At 49.3% G+C, this 24,007-nt stretch overlaps 11 protein-coding genes across 11 annotated transcripts; 5 read left to right on the top strand and 6 right to left on the bottom strand.

Annotated features, from left to right (window-relative positions):
- Nucleotides 1-1,124: 1,124 nt before the first annotated feature.
- On the top strand, nucleotides 1,125-3,251 carry N7519_003671 (uncharacterized protein; the record flags this gene model as incomplete). The annotated part of the gene is made up of 3 exons (XM_057290449.1): nucleotides 1,125-1,693; nucleotides 1,773-2,669; nucleotides 2,717-3,251. 3 exons carry the CDS (start codon nucleotides 1,125-1,127, stop codon nucleotides 3,249-3,251), a joined length of 2,001 nt encoding a protein of 666 aa, XP_057151651.1.
- Nucleotides 3,252-4,144: 893 nt separating this feature from the next.
- N7519_003670 (YagE family protein) lies at nucleotides 4,145-5,515 on the top strand (the record flags this gene model as incomplete). Its single annotated transcript, XM_057290448.1, has 1 exon — nucleotides 4,145-5,515. The coding sequence occupies one exon, from the start codon at nucleotides 4,145-4,147 to the stop codon at nucleotides 5,513-5,515; it is 1,371 nt and encodes a 456-aa protein (XP_057151650.1).
- A 23-nt stretch (nucleotides 5,516-5,538) lies between these two features.
- On the top strand, nucleotides 5,539-6,326 carry N7519_003669 (RMD1 family protein; the record flags this gene model as incomplete). The annotated part of the gene is made up of 3 exons (XM_057290447.1): nucleotides 5,539-5,737; nucleotides 5,822-6,007; nucleotides 6,058-6,326. 3 exons carry the CDS (start codon nucleotides 5,539-5,541, stop codon nucleotides 6,324-6,326), a joined length of 654 nt encoding a protein of 217 aa, XP_057151649.1.
- Nucleotides 6,327-7,840: 1,514 nt separating this feature from the next.
- N7519_003668 (uncharacterized protein) lies at nucleotides 7,841-8,029 on the bottom strand (the record flags this gene model as incomplete). Its single annotated transcript, XM_057290446.1, has 1 exon — nucleotides 7,841-8,029. The coding sequence occupies one exon, from the start codon at nucleotides 8,027-8,029 to the stop codon at nucleotides 7,841-7,843; it is 189 nt and encodes a 62-aa protein (XP_057151648.1).
- A 666-nt stretch (nucleotides 8,030-8,695) lies between these two features.
- On the bottom strand, nucleotides 8,696-10,243 carry N7519_003667 (uncharacterized protein; the record flags this gene model as incomplete). The annotated part of the gene is made up of 5 exons (XM_057290445.1): nucleotides 8,696-8,797; nucleotides 8,852-8,911; nucleotides 8,988-9,877; nucleotides 9,975-10,053; nucleotides 10,124-10,243. The coding sequence occupies 5 exons, from the start codon at nucleotides 10,241-10,243 to the stop codon at nucleotides 8,696-8,698; spliced, it is 1,251 nt and encodes a 416-aa protein (XP_057151647.1).
- Nucleotides 10,244-11,088: 845 nt separating this feature from the next.
- On the bottom strand, nucleotides 11,089-13,102 carry N7519_003666 (U4/U6-U5 snRNP complex subunit SNU66; the record flags this gene model as incomplete). The annotated part of the gene is given in 2 exon segments (XM_057290444.1): nucleotides 11,089-12,835; nucleotides 12,852-13,102. 2 exon segments carry the CDS (start codon nucleotides 13,100-13,102, stop codon nucleotides 11,089-11,091), a joined length of 1,998 nt encoding a protein of 665 aa, XP_057151646.1.
- A 744-nt stretch (nucleotides 13,103-13,846) lies between these two features.
- Nucleotides 13,847-14,541, bottom strand: N7519_003665 (aminoacyl-tRNA hydrolase PTH2; the record flags this gene model as incomplete). Its single annotated transcript, XM_057290443.1, has 2 exons — nucleotides 13,847-14,151; nucleotides 14,223-14,541. 2 exons carry the CDS (start codon nucleotides 14,539-14,541, stop codon nucleotides 13,847-13,849), a joined length of 624 nt encoding a protein of 207 aa, XP_057151645.1.
- A 502-nt stretch (nucleotides 14,542-15,043) lies between these two features.
- N7519_003664 (putative 3-hydroxyisobutyrate dehydrogenase) lies at nucleotides 15,044-16,083 on the bottom strand (the record flags this gene model as incomplete). Its single annotated transcript, XM_057290442.1, has 2 exons — nucleotides 15,044-15,808; nucleotides 15,883-16,083. 2 exons carry the CDS (start codon nucleotides 16,081-16,083, stop codon nucleotides 15,044-15,046), a joined length of 966 nt encoding a protein of 321 aa, XP_057151644.1.
- Nucleotides 16,084-16,534: 451 nt separating this feature from the next.
- On the top strand, nucleotides 16,535-16,738 carry N7519_003663 (uncharacterized protein; the record flags this gene model as incomplete). The annotated part of the gene is made up of 2 exons (XM_057290441.1): nucleotides 16,535-16,688; nucleotides 16,710-16,738. 2 exons carry the CDS (start codon nucleotides 16,535-16,537, stop codon nucleotides 16,736-16,738), a joined length of 183 nt encoding a protein of 60 aa, XP_057151643.1.
- A 2,217-nt stretch (nucleotides 16,739-18,955) lies between these two features.
- Nucleotides 18,956-19,860, bottom strand: N7519_003662 (uncharacterized protein; the record flags this gene model as incomplete). Its single annotated transcript, XM_057290440.1, has 3 exons — nucleotides 18,956-19,022; nucleotides 19,079-19,479; nucleotides 19,552-19,860. The coding sequence occupies 3 exons, from the start codon at nucleotides 19,858-19,860 to the stop codon at nucleotides 18,956-18,958; spliced, it is 777 nt and encodes a 258-aa protein (XP_057151642.1).
- A 2,037-nt stretch (nucleotides 19,861-21,897) lies between these two features.
- On the top strand, nucleotides 21,898-23,527 carry hcsA (homocitrate synthase; the record flags this gene model as incomplete). The annotated part of the gene is made up of 6 exons (XM_057290439.1): nucleotides 21,898-21,952; nucleotides 22,005-22,237; nucleotides 22,303-22,334; nucleotides 22,440-22,508; nucleotides 22,565-22,757; nucleotides 22,814-23,527. 6 exons carry the CDS (start codon nucleotides 21,898-21,900, stop codon nucleotides 23,525-23,527), a joined length of 1,296 nt encoding a protein of 431 aa, XP_057151641.1.
- Between the last annotated feature and the right edge of the window lie 480 nt (nucleotides 23,528-24,007).

Here is a 24,007-nt window from a genome sequence, read left to right as displayed (position 1 = left end):
TTGGGAGAGAGAAAGAAACTGGAATGTTGGTTTTATTTCGTTTCAGATGTTCTTTTTATAAACCCTTTATAAAACCTTTATTAGACCAAGACAAAGGACATAGGTACTCCCTACTATGTACTCCCTATCCGTACAGAGTTCTTATTCCCCCTTCAAATACAACATTTAATACACATTTAATATATATCAAAAGTCAAATAAAACCCGACCGCACCCGCTTCGGTAAACTGGACACTCGGGAAGCCCCGTTGCTGATGGAGACACTTTTTTTTTCCTCACGGTAATTTTGTATTTGTATTGTATTTGTAATCTGAGCCTAGATTTTGCGGTTCTAAGGTTCCAAGGTTGTCGGCTGCGCTTATGTCAAGTGTTATGTTACATATGTGTATATTGTACATAGTTTTGGGGGTGTACGGCATTACAGTTATCTTAATTATCTTTCGGGGAAGTGAAAAAAAGAAAAAGAAGAAAGAAAAAGAAAAAAGAAAAGTGACTTGAAGGGAACAAGTACATGTAACTTTACAAATAGGACTTGAAGGTTAGAACAAAGGCAGTGAGACAGAATGACTTTCCGATACGGGGACGATACTCCAAGTCCACTTCAGGGACGAGAGTCTACATATGTATGGAGAGAGATATGAATAGGAGACAATAGAACATTTACCATTATATTAGAATTTCTATTCAATTATCTCGTCAAATATTTTATTATAAGAAATAACAGAATTATAAGAACATTGGATGTATCTATGTATCTATGTACATTATAGCAATACATTGAAATTACTATAATTAATTTAAATAAAAAAAAGGAAAACCCCCATCGGGAATCCCCTGTAATTTTACAAGGAATCGCCGTCAGCTCTCCCCACTCTCCGGCTTCGCCTTGCTCTCTTTCTGCTTCTCTTCTCTCTTCTCTCTTCTCTGTACCATTTGCATCTTACATTCTGCATTGCTTCCTCTATATCCCTTATTTCTAACGATCTTATGGCGTATGGTTTTACCTCACTCCCTCGTGCAGTTGGCCGCCTGACCTGCAGCCCTCACGCTGCCATCCGACCCTGCTCACATCCTCGAATCCCTCGCTCTTCCTCCCGACCTTGACCTCTCCTCAACTCCCCATAATGTCGACCGGACTGGATATTCCTCAGACCGGGCTGTCTCTCCACCTCGGAGATCAGTCCGGTGATCTTTCTGTCAAGCCAAATCAGATCATGCGGTTGAATCTGGTGCAGAGCACCCTCGATGATCTGATTCAGAGCCTACGGAAGGATCAACCCGCTCGAGTCCGGCTGGGAAAACACCCTTCACTTCACTATGGGGGAAAATCTCAAACGTTCCATGCCTATCCCGAAACCCACCGATCTGAGATCTACCATAGCTCATCCGATAAAGAGTCACTCTATTTCACAGGGGTTTTAAGTCATAGTCTCGAGGTTGAAAAGGCTAAAAATGCTACCGCCGCCACCGATCAGGCGCTGGCAGAGTTAGAGGAGAAATTAAATGCTCACGAGAGAGGGAAGGAGTCGAAGAAGACTCACCTAATCTCGCATCCAGATGAGCTGAAGGCTCTCCGGGGCAGCAAGTCAGGCTACAAAGGTCCCACCACCAGAGTCGAACTTGAGAAAGATCGTTTCCTCAAAACTGCTGCCAATCGCTCTCTCACTGCAAGTCCGATCTTGGGTGCCCCCAAGTCTCCCTCTCTCGCAATGACTCCAACATCTGCTCCAATGATGGAGAACAAAGACCGTGCGAGGCTCGAAGCCCTCAAGGTTCCCCTTCATTCACCTTCTCGCCGTTCGCGCCGTATCGGCCAAGTTCCTTGCCCGCCAAACTCGCTCCACCATCGAAGACTGCACCGCCCTCGGCGAGAAATTCGGCGTTTTGAACCGAATCAACCCCGAGAAATATGATCTCAAGGACAAAGTCTACAAGGATCTTGATTTGTTTGGCTTCAATTACACAGAGGAGGACCGAAAGGAAGCCATTGAGAACTCTATTTCTGCCTTTGATCGCATGCGCATCTCTCGATCCGACAAACTTTGGCAAACACTTCTTCCCAAGTCTGAACGAGGCAAGGGAAAGTGCCTGTCGCGTTTGAACCTCCGCACTGGCCCGCCCCAGAAACCCGCCCCACTCGCCAAATCCAACGGAGAGGACTCGGGCAAGGACAATGAGACCGATCGCGCCACAAAGGGTTCCAAGACTACTTCGACCGCGCAAAAGGCTCGCGACAAGGACCCGACCAAGCGACCCACCAAAACCAAGAATACCAACAGCACCCTCACCGGACGGGTTACGAAGAAGACTGGTGGGAAGGCACCAGTCAAAGTCGACAGCAAGATCAAGTCCGCGGAATTCGTCCACAGTTCGGACGATGATGACGATACCGACATGCCTGATATCCCCCCTGCTGCCCCCACTCCCACTCCCGCGCCTGCAGCCAAGCCGCAACCGAAGGAACACAAGCGGACTCCGTCCAATTCGAAGCCCCCAGCACCGAAAATCAAGGCACCGGCCAAGCCTCGCACCGCTGAAACAGCTCCTACTCCTGCTCCCAAGGCCAAACCTGAGGCATCGAAGCCTAAGCTTGAACCATCCAAACCAGTCAGCAAGGTCACATCTTCCAAGCGTCCTCCCTCTCGACCCTCTACTTCACCGCAGAAGCCGTCTCCACTCGGCTCCTCACCCCTGCCAATGTTTCTGATGCTACCAGTAGCAACCGCAGCCGGGCTGACAGCCAGAATCAATCCTCTGGTTCATCCTCGTCTTCGCCTCTCATCTCCCAGCTGGCCAAACCCGCCAAGGTGGGGCGTGCAGCCCCTGCTGCTACCAAATCTGGCAAAAGTACTCCCCAGCCCAACGGTATTACGAAGGCCACCCCCGCTACCACCAACAAGTTGAAGCGCAAGGCCGAGTCCGATTCATTATCCGTTCCCCAGGCAGGACGTCCTAGTGCAAACTTGGAAGCCAAGCGGCGCCGAGCGGTCAGCTCCTCTAGCGGTGGCAGCACCGGCAGCGCGTCTCCACCAATGAGCTACGAGATTCTGAGACAGCAGCTGCGGGAGAAGTCTCAGAAATTCAAGAACTTTTACACCAAATACCGCAACTTGCATGACTCCCTTGCAGCACTCACCAACCCGCCCCAGGTGGACCTTGACAAGCTGCAAAAGCAGCACATTCATCTGCAACGCATGAAGAAGGAAATCTGGGAGGAAGATCGGCAGCTTCGCGAAGGCCTTCATTCGTAATTTAATTTTCGTTATTCTCTTTTATCACATCTGCATGGTGACCATGTCGCACTCGAAAGAGTGCCGAATCAACCAACAGCCTGGCGTTTGCATGTTCATCGGCCATATTATCCATTACCATAGCAATTCATATCCTGATGATTCAATTTTCTTGGTTTGTAGAGTAGCACTTGCTTTCGGATAGTCAGGCCACCAATCAACACAAACAGATATTCGAGAATCAAATTGACTTCTGAAAACAATGAAATCTCACAAGTCAACGAACTATCAATAGCTCAGTCTCATTTTATTTTGAAGTCAGTAAACAATGGAACCGGTTTCCGGTCGATCTTCACTTTTACCCCAGATCGACTAAAACGCCATCGGGCAGCTGCTAGTCCCAATGGGGTATGGTGGGCCCAGTATTGTAGGGCGGTGTAACACGTGGCAATGTCACGGGATTGGCGAATCAATATGCACGTGACTGTAACAGTAGACGTCATTTGGTCACTCAATGAACTATTCCTAGTTAGGCTTAGCCTTGAGGCCATTCGAACTTGCTGGTTTGGAGCATCATATATAGCGATCGTTACACCCACGGCCAGTTGTTTCTTCTATGTTGCAAAGTGCCAGCAAATAAACACTAAAAGGGATACTCAAGCGCCAATTTTAGGCTCCTTTGACAATGACTCCCCCGGCCCGAGGACGGGGACTAACCAGCGCAGCCCAACTGTCTTGGTGGGATCGACTATCAAATCACCACGCGAATCAATATCAACTAACACATATCTTCAACACAGGTTACAGATTCCCGAGACCAGCAACAGCCCCAAACCCCCCGACGCCGCCGCTCGCCCGCAACCCGATTCATCACCGTCGACAATGTCCTCCAATATGCCTCCGACGTTCCTTCAATGCAGCAGCGCGGCCCACCACCAGTCTCACGGTCACGCCGTCTTGCCTCTGCAGCTGGAGGCTTAATAACCAGCTCAGGCAGCAGCAGTTCAAGCGCAGTGGCAGGGTCCGGCGGAACGATGGGCCGACTCGCCGCGCAACCGCGGCTCCCGCCTCGAACGACGAAAGTCAGTGAGAAGCTGGTTCTTCTGCCTGACACCGGCGAGCTGGAGGAGGGTTCACCCGAAGAAGACGAAGACGAAGCCGAGGGTGCGGACCTCGTGGACGAAGAGCTTGTCGCACGTCTGGCCAAGGAGAAAAATGTCGACCCGGAAAGGATCAGACACCAATTGCTTGTGTCGAAGCGACTTGGGGGTGATTTCGGCATCGATAATGATCTTGCCCCTATGCTGGCCGAGGAAGAGATCTTGAAGAAACGCCGTGTTGCGCCTGAGCGCGCGAAGAGTTATGCTGAGCGGTTGCCGAAGGCGCGGCGGACGGAGAAGCTTGCGCGTGTTACGGCGTACTGTACGGCTCAGGCGTATAAGATGGGATCGCTTGCTGCTTTTGTTAAGGAGCAGCATGGTGGGCGGACGAAGCTTTATGATGATTGTCTTTACACGGCATATCATCTTCCTCTTTTGCCGGGCCATGAGGGGTATCGTCTGCGGAGTAGCCCTGTGTTGAAATACCCCGGTGGTAAGTCGCTGTTGGACGAGGAGATTGAACGAAATGAACTTCGTGATTACCATGATGAATACATACTTGAGACGGAGGAGCATTCAGTTGGTGGACACAATCGTCCAGAGGATGAGCACCATTATGAAGCATCGCCGCGACAGCATGAGGGCCATGATCCCCGGGAAGAAAACCGCGAGGAATTTCTTAGTCGCATCACTGAGGAAGTTCATGGCCACCTCCCCAATGAGCACGACCATGAGCATGCTGCCAGCTCTGGTGAAAGTGTTGATGGGCTGCAGCGTATCCCACCACTCCCGCAACCAGACAGCAATGCAGGAACTCGGCAATCCTCGCCTGAACCTGCACTCCGTCGCCGAAGACACAGCACAGATGACAGCCACGCTTTGATTCGAGACCGTTCCCCTCTACCAGCCCCTGCACCCTCGTCTTCAACACCGCAAGCCCCGGCTCGGACGTTATACAATGTTGCTGAGATGTTCGTTTTCAGTTACGGTGTCGTTGTCTTCTGGAACTTCACCGAGCGACAGGAGAAAGACCTGCTGGCAGATCTGGCCTTTGCGACGTCGTCTGCAACTGGTATCCCTATTCCTCTGGCAACAATGCCTCTTGACGAGGAAGACTTTGAGACAGAGGAGTTCCACTTCGAGTATTCGACCGAGATCTCGCGTCCCGTGTCTATAACGATATGATCACTCTTCGCAGTGGCGACCACATGATCAAACTCGCTATTAGCCATGGTATCTCACAGAGCACTAAACTGTGCTTCTTTGAGGAAGTCATGGCCCGGCAGATGGCGGACGCTAAAGACGTCCCCAGACGTCTTGCGGTTACAGGCCAGCTGGGAATGAAGCGCGAAGAGGTCTTCCGGATATTGGGTCGATTGTTTAAGAGCCGTGTTGAGGTCAACCTTTGTGAGTTCCCAATCCACCCTATAGGCCATCTTGCATGCTATACTACAGAGGAGAGACGTTGTACCATACTAACATTCCCACCAGCATCTAATATGCTCGATGTCCCCAACTTCTTCTGGGAGAGCGAACCAACCCTTTACCCACTCTACATCGCCGTGCGCGAGTATTTGGAGATCAAACCACGAATTCAGGTTCTCAACGAGAGATGCCGCGTATTCCTCGACCTTGCAGAGATATTGTCCGACTCGATTGCGGACAACCGCACTTCCCGTATGTTTTGGCCTTCTCGCTCCCTAGCCTCTCAACTAACCCCATTCTAGACCAAACCTGGATCATCATTGTCCTCATCATCATTTCAATCATCGTTACAATCTCCGAAGTCTTCCTCCGCTTCGCCCTTCTCCATGCAAGCCAGGGTCCTGCTGGTACACCTGCTAGTATCTTAGCCCGTGTCATGGGCCGATCCGTTACCCCTTCTCCGTCGGAGTGGTACCCTGCCGCCAATGCGCCGCCAGGCTGCATCTGTCCCTCGCTCGGCCCTGCGGGTGCTGGTCTGGATATGGGTGGAAGCGGAATGGTGAGATACTAATTCATTTTACTTTTAAAAGCTGGGTATTATGGCGTAATTGGTGTTAGGGGGCTTCGCTGGACAAATTACTTCTAGGTTACATATTGCCTCGGAGATGACAGATTCTTAATACATTGACTTTTTAAAATTGATCCTCTACCTGCCACTTCGCATACTACGCTTTGGATTGAGCAAAGGCGTGTCGCCTGTCTATGCAGCAATAGGATTTTTATATGGCCACTATCGCAGTATCTGCACTGAGCGAACGTGGGACTTAAAAACAAACATTGATTGCAGGTCACATGAAAGATCTTTTGTTCTTTTATAAATAGGTCATTCTCTCTCTCCTGTTCAGAACACTCCCTCATCTTTCCCCATTCGATTTCAGAACATTTCTGGGCGTGCGAGATACTTGACTCTCTCAACTATGTCTTCTAAATCCTTATAAGCCTAAATGGAGATACTCATCTCCATCCGGGCTTCGATGGTCAACCCGACAGAAGCCTAGTATAACCTCATCACTGGTACAGCCGGGGAGATAGGCTTGTCATCTCTGTTGACTGGGTATTCGGACAGTTGCTCGAGCTACTTCACCAACAGCACAGAAAAGGATCGCAGAACACCAGCCTCTTTGAGCGCTTTTACTGTGTGGCTACCAGGCAGTCGAGAATGGCTTGCTGATGTCTCAAATCCGGTATTAGACGAGCTCTGCGGTATTTCCAAACTTATTCACCAGCGTGGAAGTACATAGTAAGTTAAGGGAACAACTTGTCTGAAGTGATAATGAGCACTAACTAATTCTTGGGAGTAGTGAAAGCTCGGTGGTCGACCTGCCCTAACCGAGTCGAAAGACAAACATAGGCATCGTTTGGGGATAAGGTGAAGTCTTGAGATGGATGTCTTGAGATGGATGTCTTGCCTGGAAAGTTCGCCATCGTCGAGGTTAAGCCAATGGCTCGAGTGCCCTTATCGCTCTTCAAGAAAAAAGCCAGTCCTCTTTGTCCGATCAAGTCGCGACACTCTTCCGTCTTTCATCATAGACGTCAGGCTTCAGTGAATCCTGGAACGCGTTGATGAATGATACGAACCTTTTATTGGTCGGCGGTAACGGAGATGCTCGCGGTGCTCGAGGTTGTACAGCTGAAACCCTCGACCAGCCAGAAACACAAGATGAAAAAGTCCAAGCAACACAACTATCGCTGTGTGATAACTGGTCTCCAGCACATTGAATACTCCTACAAGTCATCGATTTCGGGCACTGAAGCAGCCCACATTATTCCGTTATGCGGAAGCTCCGAGGTATTATACCTCACGAGCCCTCACATCTTCGTGTCGTCATTGTAAAAAGAAAGCCATTCGGAATCAATCATGCGTTTCGTGCCTCGCCCTGCGGTAGGAGCTTTCTTTCCTCTCTTTTTCTTCTTCAACCAACAGTTCTCGCTCTTTAGCTGGGTAGTACCGTCTGGAAATGCGTGGCCGGCGAAATGGCGATACTCTTGCCACTCAATAAACGTGTTGTCCCACTGTGCTGGCCCTCACGATACCAGCGAGTGGTACAGTTCGCCACCACCAGAAACGGTTGTGAGATAGTTGATCTTATCACCTACACCCTGCGAGAGGCAATCTCTCGCTCTCCTCTCTGTGTCCAAGGACGTTTCAACAGGGGACAACGACGCGACACTCGCTAGGCTTGCTCCAGTGTAGTGGATATCTACACTGACCATTCTGAATATCCCGAAGCGAGAAGTGAGCCCTATTCACAATGGCCGAGGATGAGACACCCGTCTCATTCACTCCCAAAAACTTGCCTTCGCATGATCCTTCCCTGAGGAGCAGGGAAACCTACTGGACTTGTCTTCAATTTGTCTTCTTTTCTCCTCTCTCCGAGTTGACGACTTCTTTTTAATTATTTGCCATCATGCCTCATGCAGCCGGTTATTTCTTCATTTGTCCTCGGGATGTGTGTATATATAAGTACCAACCTATTACCTGTCAATGAATGGGTGGACGAGTGATATCCCTGGCTTTGGCCGAAGTCAGGCAACGAGGATGTGTCCCTTCTAGCCAGTGTCGAGATAGGGACGGTGCTCGACGTTTCCAGGTCGCTCGCCGTTCACGCATTGGGACAGATTTGGGGGTGGATGAGAGCGCAGCATACCACGGATTTATAGAATACTTTGATACTGGAATAAGAAAAGAAGTAAAAGATGAATCCAAAATCCCCGTTAAGACGGACAGAGCCGAACCATGCTAAATATGAAACAGAGACACCAGATATCAGTACAAAAGGGCTGGGATTTCAAAGAGAAACCCAGGCCCGGTTTCTCTCGCTGCCCAACATTCGTTTTATCGTATATCCTTCAAAATTTCCTTTCTAGGTGATTCTAAATTTAACCGGTAACCTTGAAGATGGACTCGGCGAGTCTCTGAACGTTGGCGGAGGTGATACCAGCGACGGAGATACGGCCATCCTTGGTAGCGTAGACGGAGTGCTAGAAAGAATGTTAGGAATCAGATTGGAGAAACTATGCGGATGTAAATCTTACCTCCTTGGCAAGGGCGTCCATCTGCTCAGGCTTCAGGCCAGTGTAGGCGAACATGCCGATCTGGATATCACGTCAGTCATATGGAACATACCCAGAGACTTGATTTTGAGATCTTACCTGGCTGGTGATGTGGGACCAGTCGTGCTTGCTGCCGAGCTTCTCGAGGTTGGTGCGGAGGAGAGCGCATCTCGATGATGCGGCTAGCCATGCCCTCGACCTCAGAGAGCCACTGCTTGTTAAGAGCAGGGTCGTTCATGATGGTGGAGGCGATGCGGGCACCGTGGATGGGAGGGTTAGAGTAGAAGGGGCGGATGAGGATCTTGATCTGCGAATCGACACGCTTCTTCTCCTCGGCGTTCTCGCAAACGAGGGAGAAAGCACCGACACGCTCGCCGTACAGACCCATGTTCTTGGCGAAACTCTGGCAAAGAGCGATGTTGTGGCCCTCCTTGACGAAGTGACGAGGAGCAAAGGCATCCTGGTCGGCGTTACCGCTGGCAAAGCCCTGGTAGGCCATGTCGAAGAAGGCGAAGTGGCCCTTCTGCTTCATGACATCGCTGATCTGGCGCCACTGGGCCTGGTTAGGGTCGACACCGGTGGGGTTGTGGGCGCAAGCGTGGAGCAGGATGATGCTGCCCTCGGGGGCGGCCTTGATGTCGGCAATCAGACCCTCGAAGTCGAGGCCGATGGTGTCCTTGTTGTAGTAGCGGTACTGGGCGACCTCGAGACCGGAGTCGGAGAAGACAGCCTTGTGGTTAGCCCAGCTGGGGTTGGGGAGGTAGATCTTCTTCGCGCCGGGGTAGAACTGCTTGAGGAAAGCACCGCCAATGCGCAGGGCACCGGTACCGGAGATGGTCTGGGTGATGACGAGGCGGTTGTCCTTGATGGCGGAGGAGTCGGCGCCATAGGCGAGCTCGGCGGCGGCAGTGGTGAAAGTGGGCACACCGGTGATGCCAGCGTACTCCTTGTCCAAGCGCGATGCGACGACCTTGTCCTCAGCGGCGCGGACGGAGGAAGGACGTAAGGCTTGCCCTTGTCGTCACCTGAAACAGCGGGATGGCGCGTCAGCAATCCAGTATCCAATCCATTGCACAACACGGCGATTGTTTGGGGCGATGCTTACGGTAGGCACCCACGCCGAGGTTGATCTTCTCCTTGAAGGAGTCGGCCTTGAAAGCTTCGGTGATGCCGAGAATGGCGTCCTATTAACCGAGCTAGGTTAGAATTGGCCTTTCAAGCTGCCATTGTGGCGATTGCAAGCTCAAAGCTTACAGGAGGACCCTGGGGAACGTTGGACCAGGCCGAGGCGTGTCTAGCTCCGGTCACCACGGTGCGCATGTTGGCCTCGCGGGAGGCAGCCGACCGGCTGGCGACTCTAAGAGTGGAAAGCATAATGGGAGAGATGAAGAAAAATTGAAGGAACAAGACCTAGATCTCCTAGATTTGAGATTGGAAGGGGAAAGGGAAGAATCGGAGGTGAGAAAGAATATAAAGGATCGGAGACGTAGTCCCAATGTTTTTTCGCCCTGACTCATGTGATAGCGGTAACGGGTACCTGCCAGTTGGTATGCAAGTCCGCCTCGGTTTAGGTACCAGGTACAACCAACCCTAACCAACCCCGGTGAAATGTACGAATGGGATTGGCTGCATGCTCCGGATAAATTGCAGGGATCAGCTGTCTCTAAAGGGATTGGATTTAATTGCTGGATTTGGTTAGTGGATGTGGTGATGAAGTTGATATTTTGTGTATATCTAGGTAGCTTATTGAATTCATTCTGGAATGTAGAGTGAGACAAAACATTATAACTTCATATATGTGTCCATTGATCTTAACATCAACATGAACATCAACATACATCAGCCCATCTCCAAATGGATTTCTCGGCAAGTCCAATCCCCCTGGTGAACTGATCGAGGCTTAACTCCACACCGTTTCCCCTCACATAAGTTGGAGAAGGGAATTCTCCTATTTTTTCCCCGTGAGCTGACATTCTTACACCCCACAGGAACTCGGTTAAATACAATAATGTTAATCCCCTGTATACAATATATGTATCTTGTACATGTATTCTAATACATAATATTGAAATATTGAAATCGGTACCTTCTCCCCACACAACTATGGATCCGTTGCCTGATCAAGGCTTAGTACAACTACGAGGGTTCGGACTTGGGATACAACATAGACTTCGGATATCGTAAATTTGGTATTTGGCTAGTGAAAAAAAAGAAAAGCATCAGCCCAAGCGAACACCAGCCTGGCGATTCTTGCGCGCAGCAGTGCCCACAGCAGTGTTCATGCCGGTGTTCTGGCTGCTGTCCAGCGTGCTCATAGACTCGCGCTTCTTTTCTTCATCGATCTTCTTCAAACGCTTCTCGGTCTTCATCTTTCCACTGCCCTTGCCGTGGAACTGGTGACTGAGTTGCTTGAAAGCTTCCTTCTGGTTCATGTTGCGACCAAACTCATCCACATACCGCAGTTGAACGTCGGGCTTGTATTCGCGGTTGAACACATCGGCCATATGACGAGCTTCCTGCTGGTCACGCTGCTTGTTCTCCCAGCGTGCGTACTCTTCACGCTCGCGGGCAGACATGCGCTCAAGCTTGCCGGAGGCGCGGTCCCGCTCACGCTGCTGCCGGGCGCGTCGCTCGATTTCGGTCTCGCGGTTCAGCTTGTCGGCCAAGAAACGCTGGCGATCGCGCATAAGTGCGTTTTGGCTGGTGCTGTCGGTTTCTTTGACCAGACCGCGCGATTTCAACATCGATAGAGTAGCAGCAAGACCTTGGTCCAAAGTTGATTCCTCTTCCAGACCTGTGCCGCTGAGTTGTTGTGGCTCGGCCGCAGATACTTCATCGCGCTTGATGCGTGCAGCGAGCTCCTCTTCGTCTTCGATATCGCCATAACGGTCCATATCAATCTCCACACCCTCGCCTTCGGGCTCTGCGCTGGGACTTTCAGGCTCCTTGGCCGCAGTTGTGATGCGTTTAGCTTCTTGCTCAAGGAGTGTAGGCTTGTGTAGATTTGACACAAACTCTGATGTTTCGTCAATAACGAGGCCAGGCTCTTCGCCTTCATTGTCAGGGTCTTCAATCTCCATTGGGGTCTGAGTCTCCTCTTCTCGAAGCTGCTTGGCAAGCTCCTCGGGGTTGATCTTCTTGCGCTTCTTGAAGGCTGCGCGCCGCTGCAACGCAAGAGAGGCTTGAAGATCATCGTCATCCACGAAAGAAACATCTTCATTGATGGGCTTGCGGGGAGCAGGGACTGGGACTCCGCCATTTGAGTCGATATCCATGGCCGAGGATCCTTGCGCATCGGTCGAATCCGCAACCGGAGCAGCCTCCTCGTCATCCATGAAAGTCCTCTGTTTTGTAGCTTTGGCCTTCTTCTTCTTAGGTTTCTTAATTTTAACCTCGCTGATGTCCATGTAATCGGAGGACGGCACTTCGGGCTCAAAGTCGAGGCTGATAATGTTCTTCCGCAACTGGTTGGAAACTTCCTGTCGCTTTGCTTCGCGTTCTTCGGTCGAGCCTTGGGCGTCGAGTGTAAATCTCTTCCGTTTTTTGCCTTCGATCTCCTCGTCATACTGTGAAAGAATACCCTGGTTCTCCGCCGTAGGATCATAGACGGGCTTTTTCTTCTTGAGCTCCAGCTTCTCTTCGGTTCTTTCCTTCTCGACTAAATCGAGGTTTTGGAGCTCGTCGTCCTCTTCCTCATCGTCCACCGCGGTGTCCTTCAGCGTCAGGATGTGATCTTCGCCACCCTCAAAAGCACCCGCAGAGTGTCCGACCTTAATACCAGCCAGATCCGCTGCAGTGTACTCGGTTTCGGCAAGGCGCTCCCGCTCTGCGAGTTCCTCGGCCAGTCTCTGCGCGCGTTCCTTCTCGATCTTCTTTTGGCGTTTTTTGGATTGTGCCAGCCAGGCCTTAGTATCAAGTTCGTCGTCATTCGCTTCGCCTAGTGTAGATCCTTGAAGTTGCACATTCCTTTGGGCGATATCACGCGCCCGCTTGATGGCAGCATTCTTTTTCGTCTCGTTTCCGTTTCGCTTCGGCGGCGTCCTGGACCTTCTTAAAGTTTTCGTAACTCTCCGCTTGTCGCGACTCGAGAGTGCTGGCTGGGTCTTCTTCCTCGCCGGACTCGCTGTCGTCGTCTTCTCTGAATTCTGGGCCAGCGCCTGGGACTGGGAGTGGCTTAAGACCGAGAGCCACTCGGATCTTGTTATTTTGCTCGATGGATAGAGCGTCCGCCATTTTGACGGTGTATGGAGGAGGGGGGAAAGAGATGGAAAGGTAATGGCCTTCAGCGCGACGCCGTCTGGTATCCTGATAACCGCAATCGGATCACGTGATTTGGCCACATTGCACTATACCTATCCAGGCCTAGTGCCATAAAATCTTAGCGGCCCCACTTGTGACATAAATAAGAGCCTTCCCTCTTTTCTTTCCTCTTTTCTTCTTCACCAAACACCGGATCTGTGTCCAGATTTCCTATCCACGGACTCCAGTCTGACTGGTTTCTGTGTGATGGTTGAGAGCTGGGCATTTCGACGAGCTTGGAGCCATCATTTTCGTGGATGGCCTTTACGGTTTCCGGTCGACAGATCTCAGAATAAGTGTCTGCGCCTTGTGATGCGGGTCTTGAGCTCCCACTGGTGAGCTCGGCTTGACAGCTTGGTGTCGGACGGCGTCATATTTCATATCTCTTTGCCGATTGGCCGTTGGCCGCTGAGGTTAGGGAATAACCATGACTTGCCAACATATCCTACAAATAGAACTCGTATATTGTAAACATCTTGGATTGAAGAAAGTCTTCGTTTTGCGGGACTACGTTGTCTAGGAAACGTGAAACACGTATTTTGGTATGCGCGCATATGCAATGCTCCTCGCGTGCCGAACGCGATGGATTCAGTAATGTTTGAATATGTTCGTCGAGGTCATAATCATCATTGCCTATCTAAATGCAAGTAAAGCACATGTATAAGGTGTATGTATAATTTACAACAGCTTCAAGTGTCCCGTCACGCCGTCAACCACACTCTTGGGGCCCAAGACTCCCAGCACGGTCTTGCTGCCACTTGCAATTTGAGTGCGCCCAGCATCCTGGATAACGCGCGTGCAAAGCCCAAGGCTAATAGCCTGAGCCTGCATGACCAGCAACTCCTCCTCAGACTTGACCTGCAATGCGATCTTGGCCTGGCCACCGCGCTCCCATTTCTTGAGGATAGGCGAGTTGGGCGCGTATTCAAGGAAGTATTTGTAGCAAGCGAGGGTAGCGTGACCGCATTGGGCGGCGATTTTGCCTAAGAAAAAGAGATCGTAAGCGCTTGCAACACAAAATGCGAATTAACTGAAACGTTCGTAGAGTACATACCTTTGGTCATGCCCAGGTCCATGCGAACGACGAGCACCAGCTTCACCTCCTCGTTGTTGTCCTTGAAGCTCGACAGCTCTTCGCCGTTGCCCTCATCCTCGGTCTCTTCATCTTCAGAGTCTGATTCTTCCTCCTCATCGGAGGAGTGGCTGTGGACCTTCACATCGTAGCTGTTTGGCCACCCTTCCTTCTCTTTGAAGAGGTTGAGCGACGAGCCTTGGCCAATGAAATATCCGGTCACGCCTGCAATGATGGCTGTTGCGATCACGTAGGCGGCCGTTGTGGGAGGCACCCGGTCTAATGGTACTGGGGCGGCCATTTTGAGTTGGTTGGTTGGTGGTTGAAGATCTCAGCCTTGCGGATAAAAATTTGAGGGGAGCTCGACCGCCCTGGATATCTTCACGTTCTGTTCCACGGCGCTCACCTTCTCACTTCCTTTTTCATTAGCTTGGTAAATTTCAAATGAACCACATTCTTAGAGGTTCAATGTCTCTCTCTATGTGTTATTTATTTGAGTATTGCCAGGTGCGCAACCTCGTTGGGCCAGTTCTGGCTTTGTTTTCTTACTTGTACCTACACTTAGTCTTCAACATGTCAACAACCTTCCAATTCGAGATCAATTATCTGTTGTCGACGTATGATGAAAATCCTCTGAGAATGTCATTATCGTATGCTTTTGTCTCGGGGCTTAACAATCATTCGCTCCAGTAAAAAACTTGCCTTTGATTCAGGTAGAATGTTCGCTTGGTCCCTCTGCAGTTCGTCTGTTCCGTCCCAGGAACTGGGGTAACCCTCTAAATCGGGGTTATGTACATCGAAGCCTAATTCTTGTTCTCATGATCAGCCTTCCAGTTCTCGTTTCCACCCAAGTACCGGAACACAATCCGTGAGTCCAAGTCCTTGCATCGCTCATCCTCACTGGCTTCCTTGTAGATCTGCAATCCCACGCTCCCGAGCACATTAGTCGCTCCCACGCGACGGGCCATGTCCAAAGCCAAGGAAATATCCTTCTTCATAAGATGGACCTTGAACCCCTTCTTGTAACCGTTCGAGGACGGCGCATCGGGATCAACCCCAGGAACCGGGTTGAAACGATCACAGATGGTGTTTTGAGCATTGCCGGCCGCGTAAACCTGGGCCAGGACTCGTGGGTCTAGTCCGGACTTCATTCCCATGTCCATGGCCTCCGAGCAGGCAATCGCGATGATACCAGAGAGGTAGTTGTTGGAAAGTTTGGCTGCGATTCCAAGAGACGGACCACCACATGGAATGAGTTTGTTCCCCATCAGACTAAACAACTGTCTGAGCTCCTCGATGTCCTTGGTGTTGTCTTCGGCGCAGCCGAGGAAGAACGCAATCATTCCTCGCTCCGCTCCGATCACACCGCCACTGACCGGGGCGTCGTAGAATGAGGCGCGGGGAAAGTTCTTGCTAATGTGTTCTTTGATCTCTAGGAAGCTCGCGGTGTCAATGGTCGAGCAGTCGACTAGAAGCTTCTGTCCGACGTCGCTGGAGCAGATTCCATCCGGTCCCATATAAACTGCCTTGACGTGCTTTCCCTCGGGTAGCATGGTGATGATGATGTCCTAGTGGATATTATATCACGTTAGTATTTTCTCTTCAAGAAGCAAGAAGATCAATGAGATTCAAGAATACATACTGATCTCTCGGCAACATCCTTCGGACCAGAGCATGCCACGACTCTATCCGGGTATTTCGCGCAGATATCATCCACCAGAGCCGGGATGATATCAAATACGTGGACGCTGGAATTGACTGGAAGCTTCTCGGCCAAGTTGGTTGCCATCGAGAAACCCATGTTTCCAAGGCCAATGAAACCAATAGCCTTTGCCTGCATCATCTTGAGATTCCTGAAGTGCAAGATTGGACGACAAGAGGCAGGTAGATCTCAGACCAGACGGACTGTACTCGCAAGTTCGGTGGAAGATGAAAAGAATGTAGGAAGAACCAATGTCTGAGTTCTTTCGAGGGGAGAAGAGGAAAGAGAGATACGAAGGATCAAGACGAAAGACGAAAGAGCGCGCTATTCGATAGACGCCTCAATTTCCACGCGCAGGCAACAGCGGTTGCAGTTGGCCCTGAATTGTCAATTAACTTTACAATTGAATTGTTCTTCGTCACTCCAATATTGGGGTAGGTTCGACCTCTTTATCCTCAACTTGTTAATTCCCTCACCAGAGGCAACAAGAATCTCAAATGAAATGACCTAACTTCGGACTACGTCTTGCTCTTCTTTTTTTGTCAGCAATTGACGCCCAAGCTGTTACTTATATCTGTTAATACTGAACTCCATGCCCAAGTTTACACCTTGCGCTCCTTGGACGGCTTCAGAAAATGCAAAGCGAATAGTGCTGATGGATATCCTTCAAGACAGCAGTATCTTAATAGTTGATGCACCAGTCAATCTCCCTGAATATATCAATTTCCTCGCTCGCACGGGTCCAGGTAAGTATACTTACTACCTAGGGGTGCGTGTCATAATCGACGTGTTATGAACAGAGAGGGGAGATTGGAGACTGGCAGATAAATATGGCCACCTTGGTTGCATTTATACAAACAAGGATAAAGCTGAAGAAACGGTTGAGTCGATTCTGCAGCTCCAGTCTGAATGTGTTGAGGTTATATTAGCTCACGATATCGAGTGGAAATAGAAGTCACAGAATCGAACTCGCGTTCTGGGGCCAATTAACAGACCATACTGAGAGAGCGGTCTCTAACAGGAAGTATCGGAACTATCTCGAGCTTATGACATGCTATAGTTGAGTTTGAATGCAATATGCAAGCGCGTCTGAAGATCTATCCATATCGATGGAATTGTTTCTATCTCCTTTTCAAGTGAACTCTACTTCCCTTTATTGAGTGCTATATATATTTGCATTCTCCTTGAAATACCCCAGGACCATGTTTCCTTCCTTGGCCCAATTCAGAGAATATACCTCAATCCGTGAATTCATACTTGCGTGCGAAGACATTGCCACACACCGGCGCTGATGCTATAGAAATTGTCAAGAATAAACGAGATCGTCGGCATTGGAAGAAGGAACGGGACTTGGGAGCGAAGCTCAAGCATGGAAAGCACTTCATGATGGAATATGCGGATAGTAGCGTGAAAGTTGCAATGCATCAACTTGAGCAATGCTTCCTTGTTGTCTTCACGTTGTGTAAACTCCAACTCAAAGCATATCGTGCAACAGTTGTCTTCCCTTTCTTGCCATTTCAACGCCAAGGAAACAACACGTCGAGCTGGGGTAGCTAGAGAGGTTATCGACGATAGACGTGCGTAGTCTTCCACATCTAGTAACATCGAGTGGTAGTTAGTAACCACCAGGGATTAATAGATGTAAGTGGTCATACTGAGAAAGCCAGAACCATGACTAGGTTGGGTTTGATGGACTTGCGAGCTTGTTATAGCCAGTTTATACCTAGGTACTACGAGTGGTCCTTGTCAAAGATGAAGCTATTAAATCAAGTTAGTAATAACCAATTAATACTAGTAGAGGACGAGGATACCTGAGTCCTTTGGCGAGACTTGAAGACTGGAGTCGTTGCCGAGCTTGGGCGTAGTTCCTGTTATTTCGTGCCTTGGTAAGGACAGATGTATATTTGATATTGGTTGGTGAGAGAAGGCAAAGTAGAAATTATATACATGAGAAACCACAAACTCCCACATGGGCAAGTGTCCCGCCCTTTATATAAGTGTATTAGTTGTGTAAGATTGGTTGAACAGGCCGAGAAAACAATGAAGCTGTAGAACAAGCTGCAGAAATGGCACAAACAAGTTGCTACTCCTTACACCTGTTGTCAATATTTGCTTTTTTTTGTTCATCACGTAAAGACTCTAGAGACCTATTGCGACATTGTCAATGCCTGGCAGTTGGTTAGTCTAGACCACCTCGGAGAATAGTTCGGTGCTTGGTATCCATACCAGTGCACCTGTGAGTGTGAGTCTGGGGTACGTAGGTTGGTCCAATCGATTTCTCTCATGTCATCGGTATTCAAGTCATGCAAAGTGTCGCAGTGCTCGCATCGAAACTGTTCTATTGACATGCAGCATGGCTATATCTAACCTTCGGAGATGAAGCTTCGGTGCCAGAACCCAGCCCTGGAGTCCCGAGCCGATTATGCTATGCGGGGGCAATTCTGGGGTAGACCCACGGTGCCGACGACAGTTAAAAAGCGTTAGAATGTAGATTCTGACCACCTTTGCATCTTGGATATCGATTTTGACAAATGGAGCAGTTCAATGCTTTCATTTTTGAAGGGATAATATGGGGAGCATCCACATGGTCTTCCCCGGGGTGACTCTGAATCGGGCGATGACTATAACCTCGAGCACGCTGGTTCAGGGTGGGGCAGCAAGCGCGTTATGACAATAGGGCGCAGCATAGATTGGGTAGCAAAGGGGCCACAACCTTGGGATCTTGGAAAGGTATACAAATCACTAATATTCTGGGCACAGAGGCGAGATTGGCCTCGGGATGTCAAGAGTTACTAATGCATTCGGTGAATCTGTTACAAAATCCCGCTAGATTTCTGGGATACATTGATTAAAAAAGTAGCTGGAAAAAAGCCAAGATCGGAGAGGCTCCATCCCCGATAGATGTCTGCCCAACAAGAACACAAACCAACCCAAGTAGTATATTGGACGCGTCACAATAACTACCACTGATTATATACAACCCAGAACACCAACATAGACCAAAAGAGGCTGTTTAGTTTGCGCTACCAGCGGGGGCGGCAGCACGAGGGACGTTTCCAGTGGGACCTGCGCGACGGCTCCTAATTCCGGTGTTAGACTGATAACAAACGACAAGCATAAATCAAGTCCAACTTACATCATGGTACGGCTGAAGAAACTGATACCAATCATGAACAGCCAGCTGGGGACAGCACCAAGACCCCAGATGACGTATCCCATGGGGATGTTGAGCTGGTACTTAGCGACCCAGCCGTCAACGGGGTGGAGAGCGCCCTCATAGGCGGGCACCTTCTCGTAGGTCTTCTTGGCGTGGATCTCGTAGATGGTCTCGGGGGTGACGGTGGTGGAGTTCAGGTAGATGTTGTGGAGAGGAGTAGGGGCACGCTCCTCGCCAACAGACGGCTCCTTGGGGACCTGGTAGTACTGGACAGAGGGAGCGCTGGCGGACCAGGCGGCGCATAGAACCTGATTGGCCTCACAGTCCAAGTATCCGAGATTAGGTGAGGTGGGGTCGGCGGAGAACAACAGGACGGATTCCTGGGAATTGCGAACATGTTAGGGTCTTGAGACTTGGTAAAAAGACGCGTCCGGGACAAAACATCAACCCACCTTGAAGGCCTTATCGGCAGTTCCGCAGCGACCGAAGCAGGTCTTGTTGCCACCAGTGGTGTAGATCAACCAGTCCTCCGCCTGGGGTCCTGGGGTAAGGATGGACTTCCAGTTCTCCATGGACACATTGGTGACGCTCTTCTCGGTAACCTTCTCGGCCAGCTTCTCCATCGGGGCAGCAACGGGGGCAGCTGTCGGCACGTAGGACTTGACCTGGTTGAACCATCCCTGCACGCGGTCGGCGAGGGGAATCTGCTCCTGGGCCATGGCCAGAGCAGGGAGGACGGTGACGAGCGAAGTGAAACGCATCTTGAGGGCTGAGGCGCGGAACAAGTTAGTGAGACAGGTTTCGGGAATGATGAATCAAGTTTAATACGATGGAGCTTTATCGAGGCACTTACCAATGACCGAAAGGCGGATAAGAATTGACACAGTCAGAGACAAGAGGAAGAATGGTGTTCAGAAGGAGTTGGGAAGACAGCTGGCCTGAGCGCGGGCCAACCACAACACTTTAATTTACTCCCACACATCTCCCTCTTTGCACCAATGGCATCCCTATGCAATTTTAGTTCAGAGAATGTTCCAGATTAATTCCAGATACATCTCATGTCTTTTTATTTATATTGCAATCGACTATATTTTTTCTTGAGTGCAAATCATCTTGGTCCATGTGGATTCTGACTTGCATAAAGCTCCCGACCCCACAACTTTAGGTGCCGTATGTCAACAATTGGTATCATGTATACTATGTAGACATGTCGAGTTTTGTTGCCATTGGGTCTCTTAAAGACTAGATATTACTTATGGCCAAGATGCGCTGGTGCTGGACGTTATATATTTTCCAACTTTGTTGAATAGTACATATGTAAGGATAGAAGATCTAATGCATGTATCGGATTCAACGGAATACTTTGTATGAAATTGATATTGAAAAGCATCTGATCTCACATTCCTAGAATATGAATCAATCGTTATGGTCATTTCCTACCTCTATATATATAACCCATCTTTCTCTATAAAAAGGTTAGAATTAAAATAATTCCGGATTTCGTCGGCGGGAGATGATTGGATGCATTCGGATTGAAATGTACAATATAGATCAGAAGTGATGCCAAACTGAACGGCAGCGCTGATCTTGCATCTGTACATATGTATTGAGGTGCTTGTCGAGCCTGAACAACGATTTAGGGTTATCGTTGACCCAGTTGTGGATAGATTACAGTATATAGAGCTACAACGTAAATACAGGCCCTGGAGGACCGGTGGTGATATCAAATGGTTGAAGAGAAGTAAACATCACTACCCATCTGGGGCTTACACCTGGGTATGAGTTGAATTTAGTTTGAAACATAAGACACTATAACATTCAATTGCTTCGAGAAGTTGGAGTAGTTGGGATAAGTAATGGTGCATCACTACCTGTCCACTGATAGACAAGTCTTTTATAAACACATATGTAGGAGTCTTAGACCTCCAGGGCTGTGGCTCCACGCAATGCTTAGTGAGCGTGTCCTTGCACCTGAGTGGCAAGCTTAATAATAGGAAAAGCCTGGCCCCTAAACAATAATAACCTGTTATAGACGGTTATTTAAACGTGTAAAATTCGAATGATTCTTGTAATACGGCGTTTCACAGCATGTCAAATTGTCGACATTATAATTTGAGATCTACGCAGATCATATGCCAGCCCTTGTCTCGAGCCAACTAGAAGACCGGAAATGATGATGACATCACTTTTCCGTTTGCATAGCACTTTGTGGATAGTAAGAATAGAATGTTTTGAGTCTCTCATTTTGAAAACAAAGAATAGTATCGCTGTTATATAACAACTGCATATATCAGTAAAAAGTTATCATTATCAGTTGAAGTTGAGGTGGACTTATGAGTCAGAACCCCACAAGTGCCCAGGTGAGGTCCGATGTCGGTTCTTAGCAATTGAAGTAAATTTGCATAACACATGCTGTTTCAATCAGAAATTTCGGGGGAAGAAAGTAATTAGAAATAGACAATTTGAGTAGCAAATCATATCATACCAAATTTACCTTGTATATTTGTAGAAATCCGTCAGGAGATTTGATCCTATCAACTCCAAAATATACTTCCCCCACCTCTCCACAATCAAAATTTTCTTTTTTGCCGTCGAAAGGGAGGGGCGTGCCCATTACTCGGATTCACCGCCCACTACTTCGGCGCTGTGAATTTATGACTCTTCTCTTTTCATTTCTTACTACAAAGATCTTAAATACCTTGATTTTCCTTTTCGATCTTTAATTCGAATTATCCTTAACTTCCGCACTTCGTACTCCCATCTCGACTCTACACACTCAAAACCCCACCATCTGCACCATGTGTCCCGGTGCCGACCCCGAGCCCAATGGTGCTCCTGCCACCGTCGCTGCCAGTATGTCAATTGAAAGCCACTGTGCCAGAATTGCCCTCTAACTTTCATTTAGATGGCGACCACTCTGGTTTCGTTGGCATTGAAACTCGCCAGAACCCCCACCCCTCCGCATCCCGCAACCCCTACGGCCACGACGCTGGCGTCACCGATTTCCTTAGCAATGTCTCACGCTTCCAGATTATTGAGTCTACTTTGCGTGAGGAAGAGCAGTTCGCCAACGCTTTCTTCGATACCGCCAAGAAGATCGAGATTGCCAAGGCTCTCGATGACTTCGGTGTGGACTACGTGAGTCATCGGCCAAACGAATGGTTCATATCCATAAACAGAGATTAACCAAAATAATTACTTAGATCGAGCTCACCAGTCCCTGTGCTTCTGAGCAGTCCCGTGCGGATTGCGAGGCCATTTGCAAGCTCGGCCTGAAGGCTAAGGTACGTTAGGGTTTTGATCGGGTCTCGTGACTATTGGTATCTAATAACCTGTTTAGATTCTCACTCACATTCGCTGCCATATGTGATGATGCCCGTATTGCTGTCGAGACCGGTGTTGATGGAGTGTGAGTTGTGCATTTTGTCCTCTATTTTGGCGACTCAGAAAACTGACTTTGCATAGTGATGTTGTTATCGGTACTTCTTCTTACCTCCGTGAGCACTCTCACGGCAAGGACATGACCTACATCAAGAACGCCGCCATTGAAGTTATCGAGTTCGTCAAGTCTAAGGGCATTGAGATCCGTTTCTCCAGTGAGGACTCTTTCCGTTCCGACCTGGTCGACCTTCTGTCAATCTACTCCGCTGTGGACAAGGTTGGTGTGAACCGTGTCGGTATTGCCGACACCGTTGGCTGTGCTTCCCCCGTCAGGTCTACGAGCTCGTCCGTGTCCTGCGCGGTGTTGTTGGCTGTGACATTGAGACTCACTTCCACAACGACACTGGCTGTGCCATTGCCAATGCCTTCTGTGCCCTCGAGGCCGGTGCCACTCACATCGATACTTCCGTTCTCGGTATCGGTGAGCGTAACGGTATCACCCCTCTCGGTGGTCTGATGGCCCGCATGATGGTCGCCGACCGCGACTACGTCAAGAGCAAGTACAAGCTCGAGAAGCTCAAGGAGATTGAGGACCTCGTCGCCGAGGCCGTTGAGGTCAACATTCCTTTCAACAACTACATCACCGGATTCTGCGCCTTCACCCACAAGGCTGGTATCCACGCCAAGGCTATCCTCAACAACCCCAGCACTTACGAGATTATCAACCCCGCCGACTTCGGCATGTCCCGTTACGTCCACTTCGCCTCCCGTTTGACCGGCTGGAACGCCATCAAGTCGCGTGCCCAGCAGCTCAATCTTGAGATGACTGACGCTCAATACAAGGAGTGCACTGCCAAGATCAAGGCCATGGCTGATATTCGTCCCATTGCCGTCGATGATGCTGACAGCATCATCCGTGCCTACCACCGTAACCTGAAGTCCGGCGAGAACAAGCCCCTTCTTGACCTGACTGCTGAGGAGCAGGCCGCATTTGCCGCCAAGGAGAAGGAGCTCCTTGAGGCCCAGGCTGCCGGTCTTCCTGTATAGGCGATTTCCTTTCACCAATACATATATTGTGACATGCTATCTCACAGTGGCTTGTGCAAAGACGTGGCAGATACCTCATGATTTGATGCTTTTTCATTTGTTTTGACATTTTGTTCCATATAAGGGGTTGAAAAGTCTTCCTTTTTTTTTTTCCATCTTTGTCTTTTGGGAGAGCAACCACATTTGTGCTAGGAGACAAGAGTTCTCCTTAATTTGTACATTTAGCGCAGAAGAGGCAATAACTTATTCTGAACGCCAGACTGTTGTGCTTCTATATAGCAGCTGTGGATGTCGTAGTCTGGAGCAATTACGTCAGTGGAGAAAGACCAGAACATAGTCTATGAAGGGTCAATCTAGTAACTTGTAAGGAATCATTGTCATGTGGAATAAATACTATTTCAAGTCTATGAATACATAAATTTTATACATATATTATGTATGGATATCCAGATGTCCTGTCATTATATGCAAAACGTTGAG

Source organism: Penicillium mononematosum (genome assembly GCF_028829835.1).
Source record: "Penicillium mononematosum strain IBT 11891 chromosome Unknown utg000002l:1.0-8112719.0:1.0-8118358.0, whole genome shotgun sequence".
NCBI lineage: Eukaryota > Fungi > Ascomycota > Eurotiomycetes > Eurotiales > Aspergillaceae > Penicillium > Penicillium mononematosum.
Note: the sequence above shows the minus strand (reverse complement) of the source record. Positions and strands in the feature narration are given on the sequence as shown.